This window comes from Hyperoodon ampullatus (assembly GCF_949752795.1).
Source record: "Hyperoodon ampullatus genome assembly, chromosome: 8".
NCBI classification, from domain to species: domain Eukaryota; kingdom Metazoa; phylum Chordata; class Mammalia; order Artiodactyla; family Ziphiidae; genus Hyperoodon; species Hyperoodon ampullatus.
In genome coordinates, this window is record NC_136921.1 from 22,795,567 (window position 1) to 22,808,095 (window position 12,529).

At 38.2% G+C, this 12,529-nt stretch overlaps 1 protein-coding gene across 1 annotated transcript in view; it reads left to right on the top strand.

Moving 5' to 3' along the window:
• The window catches only part of FN1 (fibronectin 1), a gene marked incomplete at its 5' end in the record, with an annotated part of 68,856 nt that overhangs the window by 37,532 nt on the left and 18,795 nt on the right, over window positions 1-12,529 (top strand). The window contains 8 exons of the mRNA XM_079710671.1: window positions 1,439-1,712; window positions 3,236-3,508; window positions 4,623-4,805; window positions 6,925-7,014; window positions 9,114-9,383; window positions 10,338-10,454; window positions 11,196-11,360; window positions 11,889-12,044. Of these exons, the coding sequence (XP_079566797.1) occupies window positions 1,439-1,712; window positions 3,236-3,508; window positions 4,623-4,805; window positions 6,925-7,014; window positions 9,114-9,383; window positions 10,338-10,454; window positions 11,196-11,360; window positions 11,889-12,044 (1,528 nt within the window). The remainder of the gene's footprint in view (window positions 1-1,438; window positions 1,713-3,235; window positions 3,509-4,622; window positions 4,806-6,924; window positions 7,015-9,113; window positions 9,384-10,337; window positions 10,455-11,195; window positions 11,361-11,888; window positions 12,045-12,529) is intronic.

A 12,529-nucleotide genomic window follows, 5' to 3' on the forward strand; every position in this document is an offset into this window, starting at 1 on the left:
GTTAGTTTGTTTTACTTATACTCAAAAATGAGAAATTTGGTAACTGGCATTCCGTGACTCTTTTTAAAGCTTTACATAAAGCTTCTGTCTAAACTCGTTCACACATATTAAAAATTATTTACAGAATCCTAAAATGTGTAAAGATACCTATGGCAATATTCAAGTATCATGATGTACCAGGGCAAAGGCAAGCGAAATTTTAGACATTCCTGACCTTTGCCAAGTCCATGTGAAAGTCTCTTTCAATGAGAACTGTAAACTAAAATATTTAATATTGGGTATATTGGGGGAATCACTATTGAGATATCAGGATACTCATTATTGAGGAAATTCTAAATTAAACAAAATTCAAAATTAAACAAAAACAGAAATGCCAACTAATGTTGATGGTATCTATAACTCCTATACTTTTTCATTAATGGCTATATTTAGTTTATTATTTCACTCTTTCTATTTGTACTCTAATCTTTTAAACAGTTCTTCCCTTTGCTTGGGCACACAGCTAAGGCAATTATTTATAAATCAGATCAATATGTGCAGTCACACGCAATAAAGCTAGCTTAAAATATCCTTTTTAATTCCCCTCTGAAGTAAAGTGACTTTAGTGAAGTTTTCATTATCTGTGGAAACATCATTTAAGCCAAAACTACACTATTTCCAGCTGAATTACTCTAAATTTGGAACTTTTAGCTTGGCAAGTTTCATGCCTGTCAGAAGCTAGATCATTAATATTTAGTCTTAATGGATGGCTTAGCCTGTCCATCTGAATGGTCACTAGCCAGTGTAATGACCCAAACATTGATTTCCCATCCACTTGGATTTCCTTGTATATACCACTTTAGTGGTCACCCTATTCCTAATTATAAAATGTGCCATCATTTTCTCTCCCTTTAGTAAGTTTAACTTAAATATACTTCCTCGCTTTACTTTTGGTCTTTCCCCATGGATCTCAGTTCATCACTATTTTAATTTGAATGTCTTTCTCCTCCCCTCAACCCTCTCACTGTTCCACTTCTATGATTCCTGAAGTCTTCAGCAGTTAATATACTTTTTCTAGAATAAGTAGAGCCGCTTTTGCTTTTTACTTTTTCTCCTTTCCTATTCCCTTCCTGTAAATCCCATAGGTTTAGACCTTGTAAATTAGGAGAGCCCACTTTGGGGAATGTGCCTAAGGGTGAGAGCCATCCTTTCCTAGCAGGTAAAATAGAATAGTCTTCAGCTGTCCTGCAAATGATCCATTAAGAAAAACAGGGTAGAGTGGTAGAAGGACCATGGAATTTAGAGACAGAAAAGCTTTTGGTAATCATTTCCCCTTTCCAAGATTTTCTTAAACTGAGGATATTAATACCTCCCTCAAAGGGTTGTTGTAAGCCCTGAATGACAATAGGTAGAGTCTTCAATACATAAATGCTGAGTCCTCTCCCCATTCCCCTTCAAGGGTACATCATTGGAGTTGAGTTTAATAGGCTCTGGGTCACAAATGTTCTGGGCAGTAACTTCCTCCTTTCTGTTTTCTCCAGACATTACTGGCTATAGAATTACCACCACCCCTACAAATGGCCAGCAGGGATATTCTTTGGAAGAAGTGGTCCATGCCGATCAGAGTTCCTGCACTTTTGAAAACCTGAGTCCTGGCCTGGAGTACAATGTCAGTGTTTACACTGTCAAAGATGACAAGGAAAGTGTCCCTATCTCTGATACCATCATGCCAGGTAATGGAAAAATAAGCTATTATCCTCAGAGTGGCAGTTTCAGAAAGAGTGGGGATTAACATCTTAATCCCCAGATGGTTGAGTGTGTCAAATATGTTTGGGATTTAATTCTGACCTCCGAACCACACTCTCTAGAACCATGAAGTCAAAGCAACTATTTGGACAAATGCTTGCTGTTAACACTGCTTGACTGTCTGTGCTTCACTGGGATGCTCTTTGTCTCGATGGGTATGCAATGGAGTGGCAACCATGGCATTAACTTTGTACTGTCCGCTCACGTGGAACTATTACTAAAATGATGTCATGTGTCTGTACTCAGTACTGACAGGCGAAAAGTAATATGGTAAATGCATCCCATCCGTACATTTGTGCCTGATCTTACAGTCTCCATATGTGAGCACTGCAATAGCTCTTGGTTGACACATTCATTTCTTCATTGTGCCGTTTCAAATTCCTTTTTTTAAATTGAAAAAAAAAAAAAAAAAAAAGAAAGGCCACACCTTTAGGGTGTTCTTTCTTTTTTTTTTTTTTTTTTTTTTTTTTTTTTTTTTTTTTTTTTTTTTTTTTGTGGTACGCGGGCCTCTCACCGTTGTGGCCTCTCCCGTTGCGGAGCACAGGCTCCGGACGCGCAGGCTCAGCAGCCATGGCTCACGGGCCCAGCCGCTCCGCGGCATATGGGATCCTCCCAGACCGGGGCACGAACCCGTATCCCCTGCATCGGCAGGCGGACTCTCAACCACTGCGCCACCAGGGAGGCCCTAGGGTGTTCTTTCTTATGGACTGAATGACAACATTGAAAGGACCTATCTAGGGATAGGTTTGTTGTTTGCCCCAAACTGAATCGTGACAGATGAAAGCATTGGACAAAATTGTGTTCTTTGCATTATTTGGTGGAATGCTTTTACTAATGCTACTTAAATAATTTTGATTATGAAATGAATAAAATATTAACAGTAGCCTTGGACTCAGGCCTATCTGTCTTTCCCCTGAATGTGCTTTGGAGTGGCACATTTTATACTGTACATTCATAATGCATTAGCATTATGACCATGATGTTGTCATGAGTTTTTCTATTGGGAAAAAAAAAAAAGAAAAACTCATCAATCAATTTTTTTTAACCCTCTTCATGAAAGTTTTATTTTCCTACTAAAATAGTTTTGGATTTTTTTTTAACTTTGCTGATACTTACTACAGGTATTATGTCTAGGTTCTAAGAATGGTTTCGACATCCTAAACAGGACTATAATTTTTAGAACCTGAGAGATTTAAAATTTACTGTTTGGGGGATTTTCAAAAAACAAACAAAAATCCCTAAAGTAATATTGTAACCTGTTTTATTCTCCCGGGGAAACTATTCATGGTGCTTAAATAGTCTTTTCAGATAATTTGGAGCAGATTGCATATTACCATCATTGCTTTAACACTATCAGTTTTACCACTAGTAACCTGATGTACACTGCTTTATTTTTTCCTCTTTTTTGCCTCTGTTTTCCTTTGCCCTCCTTTGCTTTGTAACTCAATAGAGGTGCCCCAACTCACTGACCTAAGCTTTGTTGATATAACCGATTCAAGCATCGGCCTGAGGTGGACCCCGCTAAACTCTTCCACCATTATTGGGTACCGCATCACAGTAGTTGCGGCAGGAGAAGGTATCCCTATTTTTGAAGATTTTGTGGACTCCTCAGTAGGATACTACACAGTTACAGGGCTGGAGCCTGGCATTGACTATGACATCAGCGTTATCACTCTCATTAATGGCGGAGAGAGTGCCCCTACTACACTGACACAACAAACCGGTGAATTTTGAAAACTTCTGTTTTTGAGACATGGATGGTGTTGCATGCTTCCACCAGTCACTCTGGTTAAATGTGGATGTTTCAAGGGAAAAGCCAGCAATTTGCCAAAGAGTAAGAGAGGGTGGATCGATTGGTAAGGAGTGGAATGCATATGCCAAACTGATTGGATGAAGATATATACAATAGTCTTAAGTACATTTTCATTTAAACTGTGAAGATGTGTAAAGCCAGAGATAGATATCTGATCTATCAAATACAAAATGGAAAAAGTTAATTGAATTTGTCGACCTAGAATTATTTTTTAAAAATCTAACATTAAAACCAAATTGTATCATTAGCACCAGTTAACCAGAAGAAATGTACTTCCAAAATGTAACATTAGACCCTTCTTTCTGTTATTTGATAAACTCTACCATGTTCCTTCTTTGTGACTGTCTAAAAAATGATTGAAATTTAGGGTAGAGCGGAAGGAGGTTTTTTTTGCGGTAGGAGAAAAAGAGACTTTGGAACATTCTAGATTTCATTGCCATGGTGAGGTAAAGAAACTCCTCTTTAACCACAGTCTGGGGACCAGCATGCAACATTATAAAGGTTCTCTGCCCTGCATGGTAAGAAACATGCTGAGAACCAATTTGCATGAACCCCTTTCACTTGTAAGTAGAATTCACTGAATGGAATTGTAGCTATGGCAGTAGCTGTAGTCACTCCTGTCAGGGGGAAATTTAAGACCCTCTTGTGTTTTTGTCTGTGTGCATGTGTATCTTTGGAAAGTATTGCTATGTTTCTCTTTGCTGTGTAGCAACCTAAGCCTCTTCAGCCTGGGATTAAATAATCATCAGTGGTATTAATTATGTACATGGATTTTATGTATTTGAAAGTGAATTAAATTGACCCTTTAAAATATATTGATGGCAGAAAGGTTAAAGGGGCCTAACAGTACTGGGTGTAGTGTTTTATTTTTAACAGTAGTTCACTATGATTTAGATTAGACTATTTGCATGATGATGACTCGTTTCCTTTATGCATGAAATACTGGTTTTACCTTTCCAGCTATTCTTGTTAGCTTTAATTTTTAAGTGACATTAACTTAGTCTTCCTTCTTATTTGAAATCAGCTGTCCCTCCTCCCACTGACCTGCGATTTACCAACGTTGGTCCCGACACGATGCGTGTCACCTGGGCCCCACCTCCATCCATTGAATTGACCAACTTACTGGTGCGCTACTCGCCTGTGAAAAATGAGGAGGATGTTGCAGAATTGTCAGTTTCTCCTTCAGACAATGCAGTGTTCTTAACAAGTAAGCGGTCAAGTATATTTGTTCAATAAATACTAAGCTAGCACATAAGGAAGAGATTCTGTGTCCTCAGGTGGGAGCAAGAAAGATTAAGACAGCTGCAACAGAACTACAGGCTAGACTCCAAATCTAACGTGCAGCTCTATAAATTTTGAAAGATGTCATGTTTGTTGTTATTTTAATATATCTTTGATATCTACAACTCTTTAAAAATCAGAGTGCAAAGACACCAACAGTGAAGTTCAAAGACTTCAAACAAGTTCTGCTTCCAAATAAGCACATAAAAATAAATGTGGGCCCAGAGAAATTATATGACTAAATCTTAGTGTTTAACGAGAGAAAAAATGAGGATTGAAACTAGTGTCACGGTATCTGTCTTATTCTCATTTAAGTGTCAGCAGGTAATCTATTTGGCATTTAAAAACTTAGAAACAGTGACTGGTCACTCAGGGTACGTCAGGATTCTAATTTGAAGAAAGAGCCAGAAGTGTAATTTGTACTTCAAAAAGAATCTGTTAGTAGGATTTCTCTGAAGGCTGAGGACTTAGAAAACAACTGAAACTAAAATAAACAACAACAATTTATGGAAATTGTTTCTAGTTTCTACCCTTTGAAATTGATATTTTTTATTAAAGAAAATAAAAGGAGGCTGCAACATGGTGCTGTTTCACATGTTGCTTCTCATTATTTTCACTGTAATAGTAAAATACACATATAAGAACAAAAAGCAAAAGCTTCTACATAAGGGAAAAACAGCTCACATTTAGGTACATTACCAAATGATGGTCTGAAAACATCCTCTATCTTTCAAACATATTTTAGAGAGTGAAATACAAAGAAAGGCAGCTCAGCACGACCATAGTCTTGGTTTCCAATTCTGTGGCTGAGGGTGAGAAATCCTCATGTCTGCCTATCAGTGGGGCTATGATTCTGTTCTGGAGCATTCTGGAATCAGTAGTTACAGCATTACCCAATACACAAGGCTGTGCTTCAGGACCTCTGTCTGCCCCACCTCAGCCATAGACCCGTCACATGTTATTCATATGCTCTAAGATCTTATTCTAGATTCTATTCTAGATCTCAAGGTAGCCATTTCCCCCCAGAGAAGCCATTATTATCTTGTTTTACAGATGAAGCAACTAAGGTCTCCAGTGGCTAAGTAAATTGCCCTTGGCCAAGCAGGAAGGAGGAAAGGGGAGCCCAAGCATCCCATCTCCTAGTCTGGTGCTTCAGGGGCCCCTGCAGAAGGGGAGGTGGTGTAGAGGGGAATGGGGGTCTTTTGAGTAAGAGTTCAATGGTTAGAAACCTTACTCTGTACCATTTTTGGTACCTCAGAATGAGAGGAGACCCAAGAATATATATTCAACTCTTAAGTATTCTGTTCTTACCTTAATAGGACAGAACCGATCACTCCCGATGAGTATGACCCTTTTTCAGTAAGGGTTAATTGTTAAGACCACTGGTCTTGGCTTAGGCTCAACTCCTGTGTGATCTTGGGCAAATATATCGAAAAAATAACTTCTCTGTGCCTTAGTTGTGTCATTAGGACCTGGGGATAATTGTAAACCAAACTTTTGGAGGTAATAGATATGTTCATTATCTTGAATGTGGTGATGGTTTCACAAGTGTATACATTTGTCAAAATCTGTCAAATTAGACACTTTAAATATTTTCAGTTTATTGTTTGGCAGTAAAGCAGCTTTAAAAAGTAGCAAACTAAAAAAGAAAAAAAAAATGGTAGCAAACTACCTGCTAGGGTGATTGTGAGAGGTAAATGATATTCACAGTGCCACAGTCATTATCACATGCCCTCAACAGACGTGCTGTTAAGTGAATGATAGAAATATTACTGTGCTGCAGCAACTCCATCTTATTTCAGATGCAGCTGAGTCATACCCACACAGGTGGAGCTGGGGGCAGGGCTTAGAGATGCTACAGGGCCAGGTGACCCTTCCTCATCACCTTCTGACAGCCCCTCTCCAGGCAGCAATATTCACTTAGGTGTAAATAGGCTCTAGGACAGGACTCTTGGATATTTTATCCGTTGAAATAGTCCTAAGGGTGCTTTGGTTTTTCATTCTTTCAAGCACATTTTAAAAATAATTCCAACTTGCCTCTTCAGATCTCCTGCCTGGCACAGAGTATTTAGTCACCGTCTCCAGTGTTTACGAGCAGCACGAGAGCGTACCTCTTAGAGGAAGACAGAAAACTGGTGAGTCATGTGGGCAACGTGCTTATTGAGTAGCTTTCACCTACCAATTTTAAAGAGCAAAATTCCGTGCTACTTCTAAAAATACATCTCCATTTTTGTGGGAGTGCTTGTCGCCTCGTCATTACCTTTGATCACTGGTCTTAAAAATTAAGACATCTTATGGGAATGTAGTTGGTGCAGCCACTGTGGAAAACAGTATGGAGGTTCCTCAGAAAACTAACAATAGAGTTACCATATGATCCAGAAATCCCACTCCTGGGCATACATCCAGTCAAAACTATAATTCAAAAAGATACATGCACTCCTATGCTCATAGCAGCACTGTTCACAATATCCAAGACATGGAAACAACCTAAAAGTGCATCAGCAGATGAATGGATAAAGAAGATGTGGTGTGTGTGTGTGTCTGTGTGTGTGTGTGTATATATATACATATATACACACACACACACACAGACACACACATACACACACACAATGGATACTACTCAGCCATAAAAAAGAACAAAATAATGCCATTTGCAGCAACGTGGATGGACCTAGAGATTATCATACTAAGTGAAGTAACTCAGAAAGAGAAAGACAAATACCATATGATATCACATATGTGGAATCTAAAATATGACACAAATGAACATATCTATGAAACAAAAACAGACTTACAGATATAGAGAACAGATTTGTGGTTGCCATGGGGGAGGAGGGTGGGGAGGAAAGGACTGGGAGTTTGGGAATAGCAGATGCAAACTATTATATATAGGATGGATGAATAACAAGGTCCTACAGTATAGCACAGGGAATATTCAATAACCTATGACAAACCATAATGGAAAAGAATATAAAAAAAGAGAATGTATATATATGTATAACTGAGTCACTTTGCTGTACAGCAGAAATTAACACAATATTGTAAATCAACTATACTTCAATTAAAAAAGTATTGATAGATTAAAAGAAATTAAGACACCTTATTCAACTATTACACTGACTTCCAATCACTAAGATTATACTCTCTGCTTCCAGGGAAGACTGAAATTAGTCCAGAAACTTTGTTGTCTATCTTTTTAAAAAAAATCTCCCAAGAATAATATCTCATAATCTCTATTATTGAGAGGTGGTGAAATCCCTTCTCATTAGGCAGATCTGTCTAATGGCTGACCCAACACTTTCATTGTCATCTGAGTACTTTCCCTCTTTACTAAGCCAGCAAGTTTATCTCTTTTTTCTACTTGATGAAATATTAATTTACTATAAAAAGAAGTTGAATAGAATCCCATAATATTATGTCCCTTCTTAAATATGAGTGCTTCTATTAATTTTTTCCTTTCAAAAAAGTGTAATTTAATATAGCCATTTATTTATTTCTTGTAGTCCACTTGCTTCCAAAAAGCAGCTGTGGTATCTCAATTTGGTTTGAGTATATTATTGAATAGAGTAAGTAAATGTTATAACTAAAATGAAAATTGCTGGAAGTCCCAGAGAGGTTCAGTGATTTGAATTTGAGATCAACTATAAATTTTTGTTAATTTTTCTGCAATGCACTAAATTCTCAATTCATGAGGAATTACTTGCATTGTAATTTGTCCAGGATGATGTCTTCTTTTCATTTTAGAAAGTTTTTTGTTTGGCATTCTTACCACCCTGTTGACATAGCAGTTCCCTCTTGAGTGTAGAAAGCTTCTTTGAGAGCCAAACACTTAACCTGAGAGTGGGCAGATCTTGCCTTACTTTGAGAGGTACACTTATAAGATAGAAATAGAATACTTGAACACTGAAACCTTCAAAAATATCAATTCCCAGAATACCTCACACACCTGTCTTCAAATGTGATGGGGAAATCACTTGGATTACTTAGCAAAAGAAAAAAGAAAAGAATGCTTTTGGACGTTTTGAACAGAGTCAGTTTATGATTTTGAAATTCATCTGTGGCTTAGAATCAGTGTATCATAACCTGAGGTTCATGGCAATTCACTGTGTTAGTGGAAAAGGATGGAAACACTGGATGGATATTACTTTCCCTTACATTCTTCCTCACTTCCTACGTTGGTGGTGTCTTTTTTTTCCCTTTTATCTCTTCCTCCCCTGGGTGGCAAAAACAGGTCTCGATTCCCCAACTGGCATTGACTTTTCTGATATCACTGCCACCTCTTTCACTGTCCATTGGATTGCTCCTCGAGCTACCATCACCGGCTACAAGATCCGCCATCATCCTGATCAAATGAGTGGAAGACCTCGGGAAGATCGAGTGCCCCCCTCTCGGAATTCCATCACTCTCACCAATCTCAATCCGGGCACAGATTATGTGGTCAGCATTGTCGCTCTTAATGGCAAAGAGGAAAGTCCTTCCTTGGTTGGCCAGCAAACAACAGGTAACTTGTTTTCTGGTCTGCAAAGAAACTCAGAGGACTTTCCTATGCAGGTGATAGCTTCTGAGACATAGCTTTGTGTTGTCTGAGTCATCATCTCTCTCTTTTTTTTTTTTTAATTTATTTACTTATTTTGACTGTGCTGGGTCTTAGCTGCGGCACATGGGATCTTCATTGCAGCATGTGGGATCTTTTAGTTGCGGCATGCAGACTCAGCTGCGGCGTGCGAACGCTCAGTTGCGGCATGCATGCAGGATCTAGTTCCCCTACCAGGGGTCGAAGCCGGGTCCCCCACATTGGGAGTGCAGAGTCTTACCCACTGGACCACCAGGGAAGTCCCTGAGTCATCATCTCTTAAAAAAATAGATCATGGTTATGAGAATATATTAAAGAAGATAATTTCTTTATCTCAAGAAATTTCCCACCTGAGTTAGGTATTTATGCATTTCTAAGAACTGAAGTTTTATTCAAAATGTAGAAAACACTCTGTTTCAAAGTTCTCTTAAAATTTATTTTAATATAATCGTGTACTTGTTCTTATAAGATAGATGCTTAAGTACTTAGGGGAGAAGTATCATCATATCTGTACTTTAGTCTCAAATGGATTAACAAAAAGATAGAGAGAGACAAGGAAATGTGGCAAATTCCCTAAGGGAAGGGAGTATGGGTGTCCATTATATAATTTTTATCACTTTTACGTGGTTTAAAAATTTTTTAAAATAAGAAGTTGAGGGGAAAACTCCAATACACTTGAACTAATCATCTTACCATGATTTGAATTGTCTCCTTCACCCCTTACTTTGCATTGTTCATAATTTTTAATTTTGCTAATTTTGAGTAGTACTTACATTATTATATGAAGGAATCCTAAAGGCAGTGATCCAGAAAATGAACAAAAGGTGGATCTGGGCATCCTTTGAAAGTTACAGATGTGAAAACTTTCCCATGTTTTTCTAGTTTCTGATGTTCCAAGGGACCTGGAAGTCATTGCTGCAACCCCCACTAGCCTGTTGATCAGCTGGGATGCTCCTGCCGTCACAGTGAGATATTACAGGATCACCTATGGAGAAACAGGTGAGTTAGTGAAGTGCTACTTCACACTCTGATGGAGTATTCTGTCATGGGTAACACGAAAGCCCAGCAATGGATACATAATTAAAGAAGCTTTGACAAGTCCATTAGCTGGAGCCTTGACTTCTTTCTAAGAGTATGTGGGAAATATGTGTGACATAACTGGTGGCAAAATCAAGATAAAAAGTTGTTTGTATAATACTAGAGGGGAACAACAGAGCTGAGGAAGAAGGATTTTAAATTCACAAGTATATTATCAGTGGTGAAATGATAAGTGATTTGTATTTATCTTCCTTTTACTTTCCTATATTTTCAAAATTTTATTTAACATGAATGTATTCCATTAAGATTTTGAAAAAAGACCACACTATATGCAACCTTGGGTTGAGGACTTACCTTCTCTCCCTTTCTAATTTTAATCTACCACGTGTTAAAGCTGGAATGTTAAAATAGCATGAACTGCAATTTTCTCTCAATTTTTACACACTCATCAAGGCTTACTACATGCATAAATAAATAGACCTTTCTGTTCAGGCCCTATTTAATAGCACTTTTTTAAAGGGAATAAGCAAATATGTAACTTACAAGCTGCTCTCAATATGTTAATTCAGTTACTAGTGTAAGTGTAATTTACACTAGTAAATTCAGCTACTAGTGTAAGTGTGATTTCTTTATCTCAAGAAATTTCTAATACCTAAGTGTCTCTCAGCCCCTCACACTTTAAATTAATCCCTTTTCAAACAGGAGGAAATAGCCCTGTCCAGGAGTTCACTGTGCCTGGGAGCAAGTCTACAGCTACCATCAGTGGTCTTAAACCTGGAGCAGACTACACCATCACCGTTTATGCTGTCACTGGCCGTGGGGACAGCCCGGCAAGCAGCAAGCCCATTTCCATTGATTACCGAACAGGTACTGACTCCTCTTCTGGGATGACAGAGGCTCATTTACTCAGATAGCTTTTACTATGTTCTCCCAAAGTATTTTCTTCATTGTGGAATTGATTTTCTTTTTTAATAACATGAAGCAACAGCTACAGAGTTTTGAGCCAGATATACAAGGAAGCACCCCAAGGGCAAGGATTTTTGTCTGTTTTGTTGATTGATGTATTCCATGAGCCTATAATAGAGACAGGGACAGAGGATGTTCAGTAAATATTTGTTAATGAATGAATAGATGAGCTAATAAGGTAAGGAGGCAAACATCTACAGGAAATGTAGTTTCTTTGTGAATGCAGCAGCCATCTTGAAAATAGGCAGTAGTGTCAAGATGCAGGCACCACCTCCCAAAATTCTCTGTGTTTCTGCAAAAGAAACACCTGGTGGTCATTAATAGTAGTAAGAGATTATTCTATCTGTATCAGAACTGGAGATGAGGACTTGTCTAGTCTTGTCCCCATGGACGGGGGCTTCATTGGTTTCTCCTGGTTTTTATTTGTAGAAATTGACAAACCATCCCAGATGCAAGTGACTGATGTCCAGGACAACAGCATTAGTGTCAGGTGGCTGCCTTCAAGTTCCCCTGTAACCGGTTACAGAGTGACAACTACTCCTAAAAATGGCCCAGGACCATCGAAAACAATGACTGCAGGTCCAGGTAAGAATAACCAGCACCTCACATACATCAGGATAAACAGAGTAGGACCGCACAGTATGCTTTTTTAAATAAATGACTACCTGGCTCTGAGTACTATACAGTTTCGTATCATGTGTCAGAGTTTCCCCATTTGTGAATTCGGGGCTCAAGGCTGTTAACAGCTCCCTCCACGGTAGAATTTTTAGGATGAGTGCATTTCTGTTTTTACATGTGTAGTAGTGTTTGATGGTGTGGACATCTTAAATTATTAGGTTCATCTTTGTGGTTTTGTTTATCATGCACACTAAGAAGACAGAGATGGTCCTAACTGACTTTGAAAGATTCTTTTAGCTCTTGTTTTTGTTTTCATATAAAATAATTGTGAAATTAGGATTCTAAGGCAATATTTTAAAGTCCAGTTAATTTTCATTTTTTCAAGAGCAGCATCATTCATTGTTGGTGGCATCATATTCAATTTTAGAGCGTATCCTTTAGTGTGGCTTCAC